Raw genomic sequence first — 21,807 nt, 5'->3', positions numbered from 1 at the left:
AAATAAGATTAACACGACCAAAATAACAAAATCCCCTCTGTTGTTTCTCAAAAAGTAAATTTCAAGTCTTATCATGGTATGTTATTCTCAGAAGGAAAGTCCTCAAATGGTGCGTCAGACTAGAAATTCCTGCAGCGCCAGTGTGGCACCATTACTAAGTTGAAGTGCTTTTTAAAATCAACTTATTGGCAAAACTGTACACTTAGGAGCACTAAATAAGCACACTGTGAGACAGAGAGGAAAAGACTGAACTAAAAGACCGTGACCTACTGGGACAAAAACTCAGTCCAATGGGCAAGGACTATTAGAGCATCTAGTTAAAAGCAAGCTGGACTCAGATGCTTTCAGTAAATCAAGAGCTATTTATTAAAATGCCTATTGTGGATAGGAAGCATGGGAGAGAAAAGGGTAGACTAAGACACATTGAGATTCCTCCTATAAACAAAAACACACATCTCCACCATGTTGTGCTTTGGCATGGTAGGGGGGTGGCATTGGGGGGGGGGTTGAATTAGACTTCCCCAGAAGTGTTTTTCTGGAAAGTTTCTTAATCTTTCTGAGCCTCAGTTTCTCAGTCTGCAAAACAGGGACAATAAAACCCATCAGTCCTCACTGAATTAAATAAGACAAAATAGGGAAAGTGTCTCTCGTTAGATTTCAATACATGTTATTTCCTTTCCCGTTGTATACTGTCAAGGAAGCTGTATCTTAGAAGTAGTAAAATGCAGCATTCTACCTGGAAAGGGTCTGTCTTCATCACCCCCATGCACAGCAACTCCCTTATGTTCTGGCATATACTTCTTGGTAATTGGCAAGGACATCAGCCGGATGTGATGGATGAGTGAGCGCCAGGTGTGAGCTCCAGAAAGCACTGGTTCAGGTGGTAATGGGCTGAAAGGTTGAATCACAAAGTAGGCAGTGAGCAAGATTAATCCCAGGGTTACAAGGACCTACAAGGAAAGACAGGGAAAGGATTAATAATTGTTCCAGCAAACAAAATACTTTCACGCCAAGAAAAACCCCCGCCTCTTCTATTATTTCCAATGTGCCTTAGGAACTAATGCATTTTCATAATCAAGCCATTTACATTCACTTCTGAAAGCATTTCAAGTTTGAGTTTGAGAACTATGAGGACTGCAAGGCTCACTAAGCTTCTATCATGCCCTGGAGCTATTGAAAATTATACACAAATACAGTTTAACTATAAATATTCAGCTTTCATCTGGGATATTCAACAAAATAGTCAAATTTCCTAGTAACACATGGTAACGAGAGAAAAGGCCAATTTATTTACAGAAAAACTAAGGTTCAGTGGTGGAATCAGAGGACTGTAGTTTTGGGGGAGGAAGCTGAAGTTTGTGCTCTGTGAGGTATCTCCACATCGGAACATATTCTTACCTTATATGTAGCTATCAGGAGAGGATACTGGGGTGGCCCCCTCTGAGGTTCATTCTTTTCCAGCAGCTGTCGGATAAATTTTTCAATTGCCTTCTCTGACATGCCACACTGATGGCCTGTTTGTCTCACCAAATCAACAGTCTCTGAAAGTTTGTCATAAATGCTGAGCTCATTGGCGGCGAGATCCATGTCTTCTAATACAAAATCCCTGGGAGAAAGAAAATAAATGTAAAAAGGAGGACAGTTTCTTTCAAGTACTTCCTCCTCAAAGCTCCTTCCTTTAGAACGGTGCTTCCTGACCATCTGTGGGGCAGGACCGGCCTTGTGTTCTTCCTAATGCATCGCAGGCCAATGTTTTTGTAAAACAAAATCTATGTCTAGACAATGTCGAGTTAGTGCTGCACAGCTTTTAGGGGTTCCTTGATTGTGGGCTAGTAACATACGGTTTACAAACCCGCAGAGGTTCCCAAACACTTTGAGGAGCACTAGTGTCGAGCACAATAAATCCCTAAAGGGACTTTGAAACACTGGTACCAAAATGATTCTGCAACCAATCACAAGAGGTCTGCTACTGGTAATTCACTTAAATAAAAAGAAACACAGTATGGAGTGTCGTTGATGTTTTATCTCTTTGCATTGACATCAGATACGCTTTTTAGCAACACAGGAGGAACTAACCACTGAAATCAAGATTTACTGTGGGGTACACGTGGATACGCTTTGGTACTGGCAGAGCAAGAATTTCAGGCAATACAGAAACCATGGCACAGGGACTCTTCAGACCTTGTAGGCTGCAGTCCTCATGCTTTTCCGCAAATACGATTTTAGACAATAAAGAGCCTTTTATTTGTATTTTATATACTAAAGACCTAAGATCTTTAATTTCAAAATTCATTTTGTGCTCATAGTTACTTCAAAGCCAAATTGTTTCCCGGTGGCCACAGAAAAAAAAGATAAAAATTAAAAGTGGCGAAGAAGAATACTCTCTTGTAACATTTGTGAAATGCAGTTAAATAGTTCCTTTAAAGAGTGCTTGTGTTACAAAACAGTATTTTCCTTCATTTACAGAAGGAAACAGTGCTTGGGATTTATGTTCTCTTCCTTTGGTCTTTTTCCGCCTTAAACGGAGAAGTCCTCTTATCTCACATACTTTCATCCCCGAAGTGCTTCTAACCCCAAAAAGCACTGATAGGGTACAATTCTATTTGTTCAGTAAGGCGATGCTGCCACCTGTAGAGCAGAGGACAACAGTCCAGGAGCTCAGCGGAGAAGAGCAGGCCCGCCGTGCCACCAGCCAGCAAGCACCCCATCCTATCTCCCCTTCCGACAGCGCCTCCAGAGGACTGATCACCTCCCAAGGACTGACCGGTTGATCCTCTTTATGACTGTTAACCCTTTAGTTCACTAGTTTTGAAGTGTGCTTACACTTAGAATCACCTAGAGTTTTTAATGACCGCTCATACCAGGACCTCAACCCAAACCAATGAAATCAGAATCAGACTGCTAATGGTGAATTAACAGGCAGGCAATCTAGACTTTGAGGAATTGGCTGGGGGAGGGGAGAAACCCCCACACCTGAAGAAGCTAAAGCCCTCCCCCAAAGTCTTTGCTCTTGCTCAGTGTGTTTTTTATAGGCCATATAAGCTTTCATTTCAAGGTTCAGATAAAACGATGGTGTAAACTCTATTTAAAAATGTGTATTTTCAACGAGTGGTGCTGGGACAACTAGATATCCACATGCAAAAGAACGAAGGAGGACCCTTCCTTCTACCATACACAAAAATTAACTCAAAATGGATCAAAGACATAAACTTAAGAACTAAAATTATAAACACTTAGAAGAAAACATAGGGGAAAATCTTCATGACACTGGATTAGGCACTGGTCTAAAAAACACTGGTTTTTTAGATATGGCACCAAAAGCATAAGCAGCAAAAGAAAAAATAAATTGGACTACATTAAAATTTAACAATTTTTGCACTGCAAACGATACCTTTTTAGAAAGTGAAACGACAACCCACAGAATGGGAGAACATATTTGCAAACCATGTATCTGATAAGAGATTGGTATTCAGAGTACATAAAAAATTATTACAACTCAATAATAAAAAGACGACCCAATTTTAAGATGGGCAAAGGATGTGAATGGACATTTCTCCAAAGAAGATACACAAATGGCCAATAAATTCATGAAAAGATGGTCAACACCATTAGCCATCAGGGAAATATAAATCCAAACCACAATGAGACACCACTTCACAACCACTGGGATGGCTATAATCAAAAAAGTCAGATACTAAGGTGGCAAAGATGTCGAGCACCTGGAACTCTTGCACACTGCTGGTGGGACTATGATATGGTCAGCTGCTTTGGAAAACAGTTTGACAGTTTCTCAAGAATTTAAACATAGAGTTATCATACAATCCAGTAAATTCCACTTGTAAGTATGAACCCAAGAGAATTTAAAACATATTTCTACACAAAAACTTGTACACGAATATCCAAGCAGCATCATTTATGGTAGCTCAAAAACAGAAGCAATCCAAATGTCCATGAACTACTGAATGGATGGATAAAATGTGGTATATCCATATAATGAAATATTACTGGACAATAAAAAGGAATAAAGTAGTGATACATGCTACAACATAGGTGAACCTTGGAAGTATTATGCTGAGTGGAAGAAGACAGTCACAAAAGATCACACAAGACTGCATTAATAAAATACAAAATCAAGAACAGAGGCAATTTATAGAGACAGGAAGTAGATTAATTAGTGGTTATCCAGGGGAGGTAGAGGAGAATGGGGAGTGGCTGTTAGAAGATACAGGGTTTCATCAAGGAAATTCAAATCAAAACCACACTGAGATACCACCTTACGCCAGTTAGAATGGCAAAAATAGACAAGGCAAGAAACAACAATTGTTGGAGAGGATGTGGAGAAAGGGGATCCCTCCTACATTGTTGGTGGGAATGCAAGTTGGTACAGCCACTCTGGAAAACAGTGTGGAGGTCCCTTAAAAAGTTAAAAATTGAGCTACCCTATGATCCAGCCATTGCACTACTGGGTGTTTACCCCAAAGATACAGACGTAGTAAAGAGAAGAGCCATATGCACCCCAATGTTCATAGCAGCAATGTCCACAATAGCTAAATCGTGGAAGGAGCTGAGATGCCCTTCAACAGATGACTGGATTAAGTTGTGGTCCATATATACAATGGAATATTACTCAGCTATCAGAAAGAATGAGTTCTCAACATTTGCTACAACATGGACGGCACTGGAGGAGATAATGCTAAGTGAAATAAGTCAAGCAGAGAAAGACAACTATCATATGATTTCTCTCATCTATGGAACATAAGAACTAGGATGATCGGTAGGGGAAGAAAGGGATAAAGAAAGGGGGGGTAATCAGAAGGGGGAATGAAACATGAGAGACTATGGACTATGAGAAACAAACTGAGGGCCTCAGAGGGGAGGGGGGTGGGGGAATGGGATAGACTGGTGATGGGTAGTAAGGAGGGCACGTATTGCATGGTGCACTGGGTGTTATACACAACTAATGAATCATCGAGCCTTACATCGGAAACCGGGGATGTACTGTATGGTGACTAACATAATATAATAAAAAATCATTTAAAAAAATATTTGTATTTTAAATAGAAAAAAAAATAAAATCATGTGGTTTTAAAAAAAAAGAAGATACAGGGTTTCTCTCTAAAGTGACAAAAATATTCTAAACTTTAATTGTGGTGAGAGTTGCACAACTTGGTGAATATACTAAAAACATAGTAAAATGTACATTGAACTGTATATTTCAAATGGGTGAATTTTATGGCATATAAATTAAAGCTCCATAAAGACATTTTTAAAATGTATATTTAGGAGCAGATGGGCTCAGTCGTTGGACATCTGCCTTCGGCTCACGTCATGATCCCAGGGTCCTGGGGTCCTGGGATGGAGCCCCGCATCAAGCCCTGCACCAGGATCCCTGCTCAGTGGGAAGCCTGCTTCTCCTTCTCCCACTCCCCCTGCTTGTGTTCCCTCCCTCGCTGTGTCTCTGTCAAATGAATGAATAAAATCTTAAAAAAAAAAAAGAAAGAAAGAAAGAACTTGCATCAACAATAAACTTCAACATGGAGACCCAGAGTTTGGTTTTTATAAGTAAATAAAATAAAATAAAATGTATATTTTTAGAATTTGAACTTATGCCTGTTGTGGCATTTATTACACTACACTGCTATGATCTGACTGAATCACCTGGTCTATTTCCTCATCCAAAAAATAAAAGGACTAAACTAGAAGGTTTTCAAAGTCCCCTCTAGCTCTAAAATTTTAAGACTAGATGAAGACTTCAGGAAGTAGAAAAAATTCAATTCATTAGAAATTAAAGACTTACGCCAAATTGCATTCCTGTATTACCACTTCCTGTTATGCTATCCTGTATGCCAGGCACTGTGCTAAGCACTCTAGAAACATTATCTTAGTAAATCATCACAGCAATCCCAGAAGGTAGGTGTGACTTTTTTTTTATTGTTTTAATTTTAATTCCAGTATAGTTAACATACAGTGTTCTACCAGTGTCAGATGTACAATATAATAATTCAACAATTGTATACATTACTTAATGCCATCATGGTTAAGTGTACTCTTAATCCCCTTTACCTATTTCCCCATCCCCCCACAAATCTCCCCTCTGGCAATCATCAGTTTGTTCTCTACAGTTAAGACTCTGTTTCTTGGTTTGTCTCGCTTTGCTTTCTTTGTTTTGCCAAAAGGTAGGTGTGATTAATCCCATTTCACAGATATCGAAACTAAGGCTCAGAAAGGTTCCGTAACTTGCTGGGACATGAAGTCAAGTGTGCCTGACTTCAGGGTTGATGCTTTTAACCTTTATGCATGCTGCCTCCCTTACCAAGTATTTTCCTATTCTGTGCTGGCAGAGTGGAAACCACAACACCATGTCCCTCGATTATCACAACTGAGTGGCTGAAAATCAACTACAATGATTCCTGGAAAAAGAATAAAGCAGTAACTTATTACAATATTTTTCACATCGTGATTTTGTGAATAGCGATTCCAGAGATAGTATTTTTCAGTTGAAGTTAACAGACATTCTCAGCAAGCAAGCAAGCAAGCAAGCAAGGATAATATTCATTCAAACAAACTACAATTAATTACCCAACAATACCTAGTCAAAATCCATTAAAATTCAGTAAAGGACCAGAAAAGAGAGCAGCGAGCATTCTAGAAAAAATTCCAGTAAAAAATCTGAAAGTGTTGGAAGGTGGAGCACGTGTAGGTATCCCTTAGGCAGCAGAGAACATCACACTGTTGTGCCTTTAGGAGAACCGTGAAGGGAACAAAAGTGCAGGTGATGAGAACTAACTACCATCATTTCTGATGACTATTTTGAAACCTTCACAAACCTCTGCCTACTTTTAATACACATAAACATCTCACCAAACTCCCAGTTTGTATTGCAAAAATAGTTTGTTTTTTGTAATTCAAGTATACAATGTTATTACGATACTGAATATATTTTTGCAAACTGTACATCCTATTTCCTTGAGATTCTGACACATTCCCCAAGTTATTGGAAGGGTCATTACTCATAATTTCATAAAGTTTCTAAGAACACATGCAGATCTTCATAATAAGCCCTCCTTTTGGCTTTGGTTAGACCAGTGGTCCTCAACTGGGACAGGGGACATTTGGAAAGTCTGGAGACATTTTTGATGCTCACACTGGAGGGGTACTGGCATCTAGTAGATATGATATTAATTAAACACGCACAAAAAGGTCCCCTTGGGTTGGGATTTCATACTAGCAAAGCAGCTCCTTGCTGTGATCTGAAAGTCAGCTCTCAACACAAGGATTTGTATTAAAAAAAAAAGATCTTGTCCCTTAACAACAACAACAAAAAAAACAACCACAAAGTCATGGCTAAGCATCAAGCATGAGGTGACTGAGTGAAATCGGCTAAGCCTTTACCTGCAGATAGAAAGAAGATCCAACTCTGGTAGCAATGAGCTTTGCCACAGAGGGAAGTTCCAAAGAGTGAGCTTGACTCCTAACAGTGGCTTACACCTGCAAGGGCACAGACGGGGTCACTAGCAGAATTATGAAAAATCAAGGTATCATACACCACCCTGGACATAATGAATTGCTAGAACCTCTGGGAGTGGGATCCAGGTGCAGAAGTATTGAAAGTCTTCCCTGTTGATTAAAGGCACACCCCAATTAGGAAACACTGCTTTAGAACAGCAGTTCTCAACCAGGGATGAGTTTGCCCCCAGGGGACATTGGGCAATGTCTGGAGACATTTTAGATTGTCAAAACTGGAGGGGCCCCACTAGCATCTAGTGGGTAAAGACTAAACATCCTACAAGGACAGCCCCCCATAACAAAGAACTGTCCCACTCCAACTGTTAAGAGTGCTGAGGTTAAGAAATTCTGCTTTCAAGAGAGGTCAGGGTGGAGGTGGGGGGGGGTGTAAGCCAGGAGGCTAGGCTTCACTTCTGAAGGAGCATCTCAGGAATAGAAGGAAGCACTGACAGCTCTGATGAGATGTTCTCCACAATTCCTTCTGGGTCTCAGTCTAGGGAAAAAACAGGACAGAGGCACAGCTGATAGAATGACAGAACTTATCAATAAAAATGTTTAAAGCGGAAAACAGGTTAAGAGGTCAGACTAAATTTACAACTGAGGGAATTCTACCTTTTTGCAGTTTTATCATCACTTGACTCAGTCCTCTTTCTGAACATCTCCATCCAGTGAAACTTGGTGAATCTGATACTTTCTTCACTCAATGAAAATATGCCACTTTCACTTTTTCCAACAGCTTATTTTGAAAAATTTCAAGCCTCCAGAAAAACGGAAATGCTACAATAAACACTTGTATATCCTTCCCTTAGACTGATCGTTAACATTTGGCCAAATATGCTTTATCTGTCTCCTCTCTGTTTTTGCCAGAACCATATAAAAGTTAGTTGTGACACATCACGAAATCACTTCTCAATATTTTAGCATGCATCTCCTCAGAATAAGGACACAGTTCTACCTCACCAGAAGCGAAATTATCATACCTACTAAAATAACTCTCTAAGATTACCTAATACGCACTCCATAGTCAAATTTCTGTTAAAAAAAAAAAGGCCATATAATTTTTTTAGAAACTCAGGATCCAATCAATAGTCACACATCACAACTAGCTGTCATGTCTCTTTGGTCTATTTAAATCTAGAACAGATCCTGGCCGCTTTCTTTTTTTCTTGGTCCTTTATGATATGAATGTATTTGAAGCAGTAACCCCCACATTTTAAAACTTACTTCTACCTGGTCCTATCCTCACCTTTTCTAGTTTCTACCATTAAAACAACAGTAAACCCTTCCTCTCTAGAATTCCAGTGCTCATGTTCCCCCTCCCTTCAGAGCCAAGCTCCTTTAAAAACAAAACAAAACAAACAAAAACAAAACCGCATCACTTCACCTTTTTTCCCAGGTCTCTATTTGTTTATTAACTTCTTGAAATCGTATTTCTGCCCTGCTCACACCGATACTGCCCTCACTCAGGCCACCAATGGCTCTCTACATGCCAAGTCCAAAGGATGTTTTCTCAACTATCACCTTACCTGACCTCTCTGCAGAAGCTGCTGTTGCTATCCATTTCCTCCCTCCAGTGCTCTCAAACCTTGCTATCATTCTCTTTTCTCAGAGACTACACCCCTGAATGCTGGTATTCATTACAGTTGTCCTTGATCTTCTCATCCACTCCATGGCTTTAACCACCACCTATTAGTGATTCCCAAATCTCTTCTCCTTCCCAGAACTCCAGACCCATCCATTTATCTACCTACCAGACACCCTGGCTGAAATTTCCTACTGTCCCCAATATGTATTATGTCCATAACTTACTATTTTCCCCCCTGCATTCCCCCCTCCATTTCTCTTACTACATTCTGCTTTGTCATTAACAGAAATACCAGTTCCCCAAATCTAAAACCTCTCTTCCTTCTTCCTCAACACCACCAATGAACCAATCACTAAATCCTCAATTCCACCCCCGGTATAATTCCCACATTCATCATATCCTCTTTTGCTCTACATCAATGGCAGTTAAGGCCCCCAACATCTCTCCCATGGACCATCACAAAGATATACTTAATCTCTATACTTCCAGTCCTCCTTCCCCTCTCCAATCCATCCTCTACTCTCTCCACAAATTATTTTTCTGAAACACAAATTGGTTCATGTTACTCATCTATTTAAAGCAACTTCCTTGAGGGGCTCCCGGGTGGCATAGTTGGTTAAGCATCCAACTCTTGGTTTTGGTTTAGGTCTTTTCCTCAGAGTTGTGAGAGCAAGACCGATGTCGGGTTCCACGCTAGGCGTGGAGCCTGCTTAAGATTCTCTCTCTCGGGGTGCCTGGGTGGCACAGCGGTTAAGCGTCTGCCTTCGGCTCAGGGCGTGATCCCGGCGTTATGGGATCGAGCCCCACATCAGGCTCCTCTGCTATGAGCCTGCTTCTTCCTCTCCCACTTCCCCTGCTTGTGTTCCCTCTCTCACTGGCTGTCCCTATCTCTGTCAAATAAATAAATAAAATCTTTAAAAAAAAAAAAAGATTCTCTCTCTCCCTCTCAAATAAACAAATAAATAAATAAAATAAAGCAACTTCCCTGAGTCCACATGCCCTGCTGTGGAACAATGTAGCACAGTGGGTTAAGAAGGCAATGGAATCGGAAAAAGCGGGATAATAACTTGATCTTCCATCTACTGTGTAGCCATGAGATACTACTTAATCTAAGCCTCAGAGTTTTCATTATTTTATAAAATGGGGATAATTGTGTCTTTCCAACACTGTTGTTCAGGGATTACAAGATGATGAATGTAAAATATTTGTCCCAATACCCAAATTTAATACTTAATAATTGTTACAAGATGAAGTCCAAATTACTTAGCATGGCCCTTTATGACCTGGTCACTGCTTACCTGTTCAGTCTCATTTCCCATTCCTTCTTCACATGCTTCACTGCCATACCGTTTCACACCTTTTTGCTTTTGCACACATAATTTCCTCAGGCTTCAAAGTCTAGCTCCCATGCTTTTCCAATGAGTGAACTCCTTATTCCAGCCTTGATGTTTGTCCTTTGAACCTTAAACACAACTTGATCACTCTGTGTTATACCTATTTCCATGTCTCCTCACACTAAATTGTTTCTTGTGTTAAAAAGAAAATCATAGGCCAAAATGGCGTCCCTTAGGTTGAGTCAGTAAACCAAGACTTAACACCTAACCTAACTCCAGTTTCAAACCTCCTAGAACTTTATAGAACTTTAACATGGAATTTCTGGTCAGTGCTAGAAAATTTACTGATAGAACTCTTCCATTCTCCTCAGGATTGAGCTTGCCTTAAAAAAGAGAGAAAGCGTGCACACATGCGTATACCTTTATTTATTCTATTCTCTACCTTTATTTTTTAAAAATATTTTATTTATTAATTTTTTTTAGATTTTATTTATTCAACAGAGAGCACAAGCAGGGGGAACGGGAGAGGGAGAAGCAGGCTCCCCACTAAGCAGGGAGCCTGATGTGGGGCTTGATCCCAGAACCCTGGGGTCATGACCAGAGCTGAAGGCAGATGCTTAACTGACTGAGCCATCCAGGTGCACCCTATTTATTTTTAGAGAGAGAGAGAGTGCAAGCTTGTGTGTGGGTGGAAGGAGGGGAAGAGGGAGAATCTCAAGCAGACATCCCACTGAGTGTGGAACCCAACGTAGGGATCAATCTCACAACCCTGAGATCATGACCTGAGCCTAAATCAAGAGTTGGACACTTAATAGGCTGAGGCACCCAGGTGCCCCTTTCTCTACCTTTAAAAACCTTTCCTTTTCTGTAGCCCTTAGGAGCTCTCCTCTACTTGCTAGATGGGATGCTGCCTGATTATAATGAATTGATTAATAAAGCCAATTATATCTTTAAAATTAACTCATTTGAATGTTATTTAACACTTGAAAGCAAAGATAAATGGAGAAAGTAACAGAAGAAACGAAGAACAGACATCGAAATTCACCTCGGGCACATGGAACCTGATCAATGTCTACTAAGCAAACTTACAGAAAGGACCTAAAGTGATCACTCTTTTCTCAAACTAATTTACCTAATGCTTTATTCACTTTACCTTTTATTCTTCTTATTCTTAAAAATGCATCAACCTAAGAAGTATTTAGATGAGATTAGGAACCTCCCAGTTAGACAATCATGGTGTTGTAGGGTAGCTGTAGAGAAACAGGGATTCAAATTGGGTCTTGAAAGTTGTTTTGGTCCAAAGCAGAAAGGGCCTAACAGGGCAAACAGGGTCACTCTTTGGTACACAAGTTGGAGTATGTGAACTTCAGTCAAAACTTCAATGTAGCAAAGTTGTATTTGGGTTGTTCTTTAGAAAGAAACTGTGATAAAGTCAAATACACACTTTCATTAAGGGAGAAATGCCCGTAAAGGATTCAACCAAATGAGCAATCTGAAAAAGTCAGAATAATAAGTATCTGGGAGTAGTTTCTATTATAAAGTGATGATTGAATACTTTTAATGTACTCGCGAAAACCAAGGCTATGCAGACTCTTAAACAGGAAAAGGTGTGCCACCAGGGTTAATGGTCTTAAGAAACTATGGAGCACGAGGCAGGCGATTTTTGTACTAAAAGGTGACTACAAACTGCTCATCGGGTCAATAAACCAAGCCATACAACTTTCTGAAATCCTAGATGCTACGATCATCACATACAAGTCCACACTTAAAAAAAAAAAAAAAAAAAAAAAGATGTTTCGGGGGGGCGGGGAATCTACTCTCAATTTACAAAAAAATTAGAATCCGTCAAAAGGGCAGTGAAATCTAGTCTTCGACAGCGCCAACCGTGTTTTGGACACCGCTGTGACGCTTGCCAAACAGGTTCAAGCAAGGTCGACCTCGCTTTGCACGGCCCCACGGAGCCAAGGAAAGAAAAGGTCTTAAGGGAGTCGACCCTGGAGCGGGGGCAGGGAGGGGAAGTTGCCAGAGGTGCAGTCTGCGAAACACCAGCGGCTCAGAAACGGGGTTTGCGCAGGGGCAAGGGGCTGCGCGAGGATGTCACAGACGGGCACGGCGGTGAGACTGTCACAGCGCCTCCCCCCTCCCGGCCTCGGGCCCCAGTCACTCACATGCGGGGCCCGCGCCCTCTCGGGCTCCTCCCGCCTCGGGGACAGCAGCCGCCGGGCGAGGAGTGTAAGCCGACAACTTCCTGCTTCCGGGCGTGCAACCCGGAAGCAACTCCCTCGCCATAGGCGAGGCCGCGCGCCCTAGGGTAGCTCCTTCTTCACGCCCCCGCGCTTCCGTCAGAAACAGAGTCCGCGACGTTGCCGCGCGCGCCAACTCCCGCGAGATCTGGAGAGGTTCTTGCTCCCCCTGGCGTCGGGTTCTTCCTGCTCCGTCTGTTTCAGTTCATGTAGGGGTGCGCTTAACCCGGGCTTCGCAGCTGCGCTGATCCATTCAGCAAGCTTTTATTGAGACCCCTACTACGTGCCGGGCAGCGTGTTAGGCATTAAGGGGTGGGAGTGGAAGGGATAAGCAGTGGAGGGCAGGCCCTTAAAGGCTCTGGGAGCTCTTCGTCTAAAAGAAAGACAAGCAAACACTGTGGTTTCCAACTTTCCCGGGCTAGCGGACCAAGGGCAGCTGGTACAGAGCAAACGTCACTGTTTGCATTGCGGTTTCACTCTCCCACCCCCCGCCCCCCGTGGGGGAACGCGGCCTTGATAGTTCCGGTAGGAACCTTGTAGGGGCAAAATTTCTCCCTCCGCACCTGCAGGAGGAGTCTCCAAACCTTCCGACGCAACCTCCATTAAAGACCGCCTCCTCCCTAGCTCTAGACCCCACTTACATAGAAGGAAAAAACTCCCTACAGCCTTGGGGTAGTTGTCAATCCCCCTCCCCTCCACCTTGACAGTGTACTGTTCTTTAATAAAATGCTTTGTGCTTGGTACATTCCTTCTGTCTTTATTCGAGAGCGGATCCTCACAGAAATTTTTTGAGGGGAATCCGAGAGCCGACACTTTGACACAATGCAAGCTTCCATCGGTAACATCTTTTGGTGCCATGACTCCGATCGCACAAGATAAGATAGTCCTCACCCCGCTGGGGCTAGAGGACCCACGTCTGATTTACTTTCTCGGATGTCAGCTCTCACTCACTTTGCAATATGACTACTACTGTCTGCATTTCTTCCTTTCCTAAACCTCTTCTGCCATCACACAAAGTGTGTGCCCCTCAAAACCCGAGGACTTGCTGTCCGATCTGCTGGTTCTGTCCATCCTCATACTCACTCAACCTCCTAGATGATCCATCTAACCAGGAGTTCTACCTTTTCTGTTGCCTCATATCAGATATCCTCACGTGACCCCCCCCTTCCCTTTCTGGAAAGATGGTCTCAATCACCCTCTGAAACTTAATCCAAGGTGGGTGCATGCTAATCATGGTCTCGTGTGGGAGTTGATTTCCAGTAGGGGAAGCGGAAATCTTCGTGCCTATTCCAACTCCTGAAGTTAATACTTTTGAGAGGAGCCTGGGATGAAATCTGGAAATGGAACTACATAGGTGTTGTGGGCCAAGCCATACATCTTGGCACTGGGGGATTCATTAGGGACCATAAAATATACCAATGCCCTCCCTCGTGGGCACCTCAATTGCGAGGAGGCAGGTAAAGAAAGGATAGGCTGTAGTAATATTAATTAAGGCCGTGGGCCTCTCCTGGGGGACACCCTCAGGGCTGTTCTTCAGAGCAGGGAGAAGGCCATCTTCATTCTGGATATACAACATTCCAATGGGGACACTTGAAATATTGTGTCTACTCCTTCTTCTCTTTGCTATCCCCTTACAGATGGGAAACTGGTTGTCAGATCACCCCAGGATGCATCCTCCCTAACTGGAATGTTTGGCCCCCAAACTTTAAAGAGGAAATGGTTCATCTTTTCTGCATACAGCATGGCCCCAATATAACAGGACCCCACAATAGGACATTGGATTATAACACCATCTTACTGGGGCACCTGGGTGGCTCAGTTAGTAAGCACCTGCCTTCAGCTCAGGTCATGATTCCAGGGTCCTGGGATTGAGTCCCGCATTGGGCTCCCTGCTCAGTAGGGGAGTCTGCTTCTCTCTCTCCCTCTGCCCCTCTCCCCTGCTCATGGTCTCTCTCTCTTGCTCCCTTAAAACAAACAAACAAACAAAAAACAAACTTTATAACACCATCTTACAGCTAGATCTCTTTTGTAGAGACTAGGGACAGAGGTCTCAGATTCCTTAGGTCCAAGCCTTCATGTTCCTCAAACAAACCGCAGGCTTATCAAAACCTGCAAAATGGAGCTGTCCACTTTAGCTGTCCTCACAGATCTAAGCTCTAAGCCGCCTCCCCCACCACCAGAGGAGGCTTCTCCAAGGCCCACTGCCCCACCAAACCCTACCATCGCCCAAAACAATGATTCAGTATCCCCATATCCAGGACCACAAACACCCTCAAGTCCTAACAAACCCCTTCCAATTCTGTGTCCCCTCCAGGAAATGGCCGGTCCAACCAGAACCACCATGCGGGTCCAAACTCCATTCTTTTTTTTTTTTTTTTTTAAGATTTTATTTATTTATTTGACACAGAGAGACAGCCAACGAGAGAGGGAACACAAGCAGGGGGAGTGGGAGAGTAAGAAGCAGGCTCCCAGCTGAGGAGCCTGATGTGGGACTCAATCCCAGAACGCCAGGATCACGCCCTGAGCCGAAGGCAGACGCTTAACGACTGTGCCACCCAGGCGCCACCAAACTCCATTCTCTATGAGTGATCTCCACCAAGTCCAAAAGGACTTGGGAGATTTCTCTGAGGACCCTGACACATATCAGTTAGTTTGGCACTAACTTTTGATTTGTCCTGAAGGACATAGTGGTCATTCTCAATCAGACTCTCTCCAAGGCAGACCGAGATGGAACTGGGGAGCCTGCCATCCAATTTGGGGATAAACTTCATAGTTCCAGTGTGAGGTATCTGGCAGATAACATGGCAGTCCCAATCACAGATCCTCATTGGAACTATGAGACTCTACAAGGACAATGGTCCCGAGACCATCTTACAATCTGCCTAACAAATGGAATGAAAAAATACCAGTCAAAGCCAATTAATTATAACAAGCTGGCTCTCATAAACCAGGGGAAAAAACCCTGCAGCCTTTAGGCAAAGGCCAAGAGAGACTTTTAACTACACATACCAACCATGATCCCAGATCAGAGGCAGGTCTTACAGTTTTTAATGGCCAACTCATCACTCAGACTACCCCAAATATTAGGAGGAAACTCCATAAGTTATCCCTAGGGCCAGATACCCCAAGCTCTGAACTCCCTAAGGTGGTCAATTTGGTATTCTATGGCCAGGACCAGGAGTGGAAAAAAAGGGAAAAAGGAAAAGTACAAGGATCAGAGACAGGCTCAACTCCTGGTGGCCTTGTCAAACCAGTCATCACCTCATCATCTCCCTCAAGAGGGAGACACCAAAAGGAGCCCGCTACCATTGCAAAAAGGAGGAACACCAGAGAGATGAATGACCTTAAGTCTATAATATGGCCTGTGCTCAATGTCCTCATAATGGACATTGGAGGAGAGACTGCCCCTCTAGTCCGAGAACCAGAGGTTCAGAATTCCTTCTAGCTGTCACCACCATGGTCTGAGCAGCTGTAGGGCACCAATAGGCTCCCCCACTCACTGTTTCCATCATTGCAATGGGGCCCAGGGTGACCCTTGACGTGGCAAGTAGGACAATTTCTTTTGGACACAGGAGCCACCTACTGTCTTAACCTCTTTTACGGTAAGCTTTCCTTCAACTCCTGTCTGGTTATGGGAGTGAATGGCTACTGACGAAGCTAAAATTCATCTGTTCTTGAGACAGGACTCTATTCAGTTAGTACCTTTGAGAGGCTCTATGGGAAAAACATATCCTACCAAAGCCCTACCACTCAAACCCAACCTCCGCAGTCCAACCAGGAGATGACATCCTAATTAAAACCTGGAGAGATGAATCTCCTGGATCCCAACTAACTCCTTTATAGAAGAGACCCTATACTGTTCTTTTATTCAGCCCTACCCTACAGTCATCAAGGTCCCCAAAATTGCCAGTTGGATCCATCTCTCCTGAGCCAAACCTGCTGTGACCTCTAATCAAGAGGACAACCCTGATACTTTTGAGTATGCTCTTCAAAAAGGGGCCATCTCAGGTAAATCCTAAAATCCTCTATTCTGTTATGTCCAATACCTTAGTGTGGTCAAAGTTCCTCCAGGGGGACTTCTAAGACTACACCCTTAAAGAAATCCATCAGTACCTCTTTGACCACAACTCACTTCTTCTGCCTGGTAATTCTCACACTGCCCTGGACCACACAAGTACGCAACTCTAACCCCTTAGCACCATCACTTATACTGCTCAATGCTATCTCAACACACCAATTCCTCTTGCTGGATATGTGTGGGACCCACTTAGCCATTGTAACTCCTGTGTCTGCTTCATTGTGGGCAACCAACAAGGACCTTGAAGTGCAAGAAACTTCCAAAGATAGGTCATGGAACGCAGCACAAAAATCCTAAATGCTCAGGGGCCCCTCCCAACACCTGCTATTTTGGAACTCTTATATACTCAACTTAAACTCTTTAATATGACCTTCCCAATCTGTGTTAGTGCTAGCCCATCATCTGGGACTCCAGTGGGTTCTATTCCCTTATCTCAATGCCTTTATCATTTCAACCTAACTTCGCTGGGTGAGTCATTCTTTTGGGGAAGTGTTTCTGATCACTACTTTAACACCGTTAAAATACCCCCACTTTTAACCTTCCCCCTAAATTCACCATCAACCCCCCTATTGGGTCCACCATGTCTCAATAGTCAGGACCATCCGTCAGCCCAAATAACCTCCCTTCTTCTTCAACACATCTTACCAACAGCCCTATCTCCCATTGGAAAAACTCCCAGAACATATTCTGCAATCCTTACTGAAACCTCGTCTTTTCTGAACAGCCCAATACAACTGCACAACATCCAGTCATGACCCCCTTGCCTGCCTTCATACTGACTTCGGTACCCTTTAGGGCCACTGTTGGCCCTGGGGGAACTCCCTCCAAGGAAGTCCCTTTATTTTCTATCTTTTTTTTTCCCCTAAAGATTTATTTATTTGGGGGGAGGGGAGCAGAGGGAGAGAGAATCCCAAGCAGACTCAGCTGAGCGTGGAGCCCAACGGGCTCAATCTCACAACTCGAGCCAAAACCAAGAGTCCGACGCTCAACCAACTGCACCTCCCAGGCGCCCTCTTTTCTATCCTAACCAAGGCTCACCTGCATCCTCAGAAGGGACTCTATTTGTGGAACTCAAGCATACCTAGTCCTTCCAAATGGATGGAAGGGCACTTGTTCTTTGGCCTGGTTAGCTCCAGATGTATCCCTCATAGGAGGTACTCAAAGAGTTTCCCACTCTATTGTAACTGAAACATCCATATTCAAGCAGGAGGTCCTTACACTTCTCTCACTAGGGGCCCTCCCAGGAGCAACCTCAGGAACAGCCACAGGGATCACTAGGACTGTCCTTTCTTCTCAACTCTCTCGAGAATTAGGCAAATCCATTCAAGAAAGTATGCAAGTCCTAGCAACCTTAGACAAGCAACTCAACTCACTCTCAGGGGTAGTCCTCCAAAATCAAAGGGCATTAAATATACTCGCTTCTGCCCAAGGGGGTACCTGCCATTAGTTTAAGAATAATATTTTTATGTCAATCAGTCAGGGTTTATTCAATAAGTATCAAAAGACTTCACATCTCCTATCAGGCACAACCACTACCTCCTATCCTGGGGGGTCTTACGGATATTTCCCTTCTTCACGGGACCTCTTATTGCGTGATCTTTCTTTTGTTTTTTTGGACAATGTCTTCTTCACCTTATAACGAAGTTCCATCTTCTCTCATGTTAGACAGGTTCAACTTAAGCTCTTATTGCAACAAGGATAGCCCCTATCAAGTGAGTATCAAAACTACCATAGCCCCTGGACCGAAGTAGTCAAGCCTTCTGAGACCAGGACACAAGCCCCACTCCACCTTAACCCCATACCACCTCCTAATGCCCTAGACAGATAGCAAAGATTGGGACTCTGACGAAAATACTGCCCCTGTTCAGCAGGAAGGACTACAGAAGCTTGACTTCCGCCCTCAACCTTAAAGACTTCAGAGTCCCAAGTCCTTGAAGGCGGAATGATACAGAAGGCTGTCACATACGAGCTGGAGGCAAGGGCGGCCATAAATGAGTTACATTTAGAGACCTGAGGACAAACATCCTGGTTTTGTGGTTCCCAGCTTTCCAGGACTACAAGACCAAGAACAGCAGGTGCAGAGCTTGTGCTCTCTTCAACTTCTGCCCCAAGGTAATCCCAGACTTCATTATATTACATTTGCATCGAGGTTTGCCCCCCTGGTGAGGGAAGGCGGCCATGACAGTTACAGCAGGAAACTTGTAGGGCAAAAATTCTCCCTCCCCACCGGTAGGAGTCTCCCAAATTATCGGAGGCAGCCTCCATTAAAGACTACCTTGTCCAGGACTCATGACCCCAGTTACTTGAAAGGGAAAAACTCTGGTAGCGTCGGGGCAGTCACCAACCCCAGACGTAACCACGCCATTTGAGTGTACTGTCTTTTAATAAACCGCTTTGTGCTTGCTATCTTCCTTCTCACTGTCTTTATTCCAGTGCAGATCCTCGTGTAAATATTTTGTGGGGAATGCAAGAACCGAGACTTCCATTGACACAAGGCAAGCTTCCACCGGTAACAATTAGAAAAAGATATTTTGAAGGGAGGGTGGGGAATCTACTCTCAATATACAAAAAAATTAGAAATCCGTCAAAAGGGCAGTGAAATCTGGTCTTCGCCGGTCGTGTTTTGGACACCGCTGTGACGCCTGCCAAACAGGTTCAAGCAGGGTCGACCTCCCTTTGCTCGACCCCACGGAGCCAAGGAAAGAAAAGAGGTCTTAAGGGAGTCGACCCTGGAGCGGGGGAAGAGGGGTAAGTTGCCGGGGGTGCAGTCAGTCTGCGAAACACCAGCGGGCAGAAAAGGCATTTCCGCAAGAGCAAGGGGCTGCGCGAGGATGTCACAGACGGGCACGGCGGTGAGACTGTCACAGCGCCTCCCCCCTCCCGGTCTCAGGCCCCAGTCACTCACATGCGGGGCCCGCGCCCTCTCGGGCTCCTCCCGCCTCGGGGACAGCTGCCGCCGGGCGAGGAGGGTAAGCCGACAACTTCCTGCTTCCGGGCGCGCAACCCGGAAGCAACTCCCTCGCCACAGGCGAAGCCGCGCGCCCTAAGATAGCTCCTTCCTCAAGCCCCGCGCTTCCGTCAGAAACAGAGGCCGCGACATTGCCGCGCGCGCCAACTCCCGCGAGATCTGGAGAGCACGGGTTCTTGCTCCCCCTGGCGTCGGGTTCTTCCTGCTCGGTCTGTTACAGTCCATGTCAGGGTCTGTCCCTCTGGCGGCGCTGATCCATTCAACAGGTTTTTATTGAGCCCCCACTACGTGCCGGGCAGCGTATTAGGCATTAAGGGGTGGGAGTGGGAGGGACAGGCAATGGAGGGCAGGCCCTTAAAGGCTCTGGGAGCTCTTCGTCTAAAAGAAAGACTAGCAGACAGTCACTCAAATGAACACATAGCCCACTCATGAATATTTATTGAAGCTTACCCTGCCAGACGTTACCAAGCCCTTTATGTTCGTGAAACCAATTCAACAACCCTATCATATAAATAGTTCCTGTACGGGCGAAGGGCAGGCCACCCCAAGATGGGGCACTTTGGTGTGATGATTATTTTGAACCAAAAGCAATCAAAATCCAGGAGTTTAAGGAAATCTCCCTACCTCCCCCTCAACTGCCTGTCTGTACCAGAAAGAGAGGGGTTAATACATATTCCCCTTTACTTAAGAAACTTACAGGACAACTTTTGTTTTTCAAACATCTCCTCTCACCTTCCTGCTAATAGAAGGGGGCCTTTTTCTTCTTTGTATCTCCAGACCCTTGCCCCTCTCCTTAGCTCAGGTTGTCTCATATAAGCCTTATGTTGGCTGTCTTTGGAATTGTTTGTGTGTGTGTGTGTATTCCCTGCATATATGAAACTAAATTTGATTTTTTTCTTGTTAATCTGTTGCAGGTCAGTTTGATTCTTTGTCCAGCTGGAAGAGCCTTGAAGTGTAGAGGAAATTCTTCCTCTCTGATACCCCACAACATTTATCCTCATACTAACCAAGCTGAGGTTTATGGAAAGGTTAACTTGCTCAAGATTACATAAAGAGTGGTACAGTCACGATTTGAACCCAGGCTCCTTATTTTGTTTTGTCTTTAGTGCCAAGATCCTAAATATTTTCTATTAGAGATCTGCCATCAAAATGCTACTGGGGGGGCGCCTGGGTAGCGCAGTCCTTAAGCGTCTGCCTTTGGCTCAGGGCGTGATCCCGGCGCTCTGGGATCGAGTCCCACATCGGGCTCCTCCGCCGGGAGCCTGCTTCTTCCTCTCCCACTCCCCTGCTGTGTTCCCTCTCTCGCTGGCTATCTCTCTGTCAAATAAATAAATAAATAAATAAATAAATAAATAAATAAAATCTTTTTTAAAAAATGCTACTGGGTTCAGACTAATAAAGCTAACTACAAAGACAGTGTGATACTGATGCAGGGATAGGCAAACTAATTGAGCAGAATAGAGAGACCAAAATGAGAACCACACATATATAGACACTTGCTTTATGACAGAGAGGTACAACAGAGGAGTGAGGAAAGGATAATGCTTCCAATAAATAATTCTGATAAATAGATAGATGTTTTTTGGTCAGTTGTATATCCATATAGGAAAAAATGAAACTTGACTCCAATCTAACACCATACACCAAAATAAATTCTATGTGCATTACAGCTCTGCATGAGAAAAACAAAACAATAAAACTTTAGAGCAGCTCTGTCCAATACCATTGCCAAGCAAGTGACTATTGAGTACTTAAATGTGGCTAGTCAGAATTGAGATGTTCTGTAAGAGATAAGATACAGTAGACCACATTAAAATTAGAAACCACCTCTGTCCATTAAAAGACACAATTAAGAGAACCAAAAAGACAACTTATAGAATGAAAGAAACCAACAAAGAGCTTATATCCAGGATACATAAAGAACTCTACCAATAAGAAAAAGATGTCTGGGGGCGCCTGGGTGGCACAGCGGTTAAGCGTCTGCCTTCGGCTCAGGGCGTGATCCCGGCGTCACGGGATCGAGCCCCACATCAGGCTCCTCCGCTATGAGCCTGCTTCTTCCTCTCCCACTCCCCCTGCTTGTGTTCCCTCTC

The 21,807-nt window shown here is 43.9% G+C and overlaps 1 protein-coding gene across 4 annotated transcripts in view; it reads right to left on the bottom strand.

Moving 5' to 3' along the window:
- Positions 1-19,719, bottom strand: part of C32H6orf89 (chromosome 32 C6orf89 homolog) — a 39,839-nt gene extending 20,120 nt beyond the window's left edge. Inside the window, exons 1-4 of one of the 4 annotated variants that reach the window (XM_087858185.1) lie at positions 12,594-12,728; positions 6,314-6,410; positions 1,399-1,606; positions 737-950 (exon numbers count right to left, since the gene is read on the bottom strand). In XM_087858185.1, coding sequence (XP_087714311.1) covers positions 737-950; positions 1,399-1,587 — 403 coding nt within the window. In that variant the 5' untranslated portion in view covers positions 1,588-1,606; positions 6,314-6,410; positions 12,594-12,728. Of the gene's footprint in view, positions 1-736; positions 951-1,398; positions 1,607-6,313; positions 6,411-12,593; positions 12,748-19,651 lie in introns of those variants that run through there. The other 3 variants (XM_045777801.2, XM_045777800.2, XM_045777803.1) reach the window with 3 other exon arrangements.
- Between the last annotated feature and the right edge of the window lie 2,088 nt (positions 19,720-21,807).

The sequence above is a fragment of the Ursus americanus genome, chromosome 32, assembly GCF_024610735.1.
Source record: "Ursus americanus isolate L20-20 chromosome 32, mUrsAme1.1.p, whole genome shotgun sequence".
NCBI lineage: Eukaryota > Metazoa > Chordata > Mammalia > Carnivora > Ursidae > Ursus > Ursus americanus.
The sequence above is the reverse complement of the archived record's forward strand: the minus strand, read 5'-3'. Positions and strand labels throughout refer to the sequence as shown.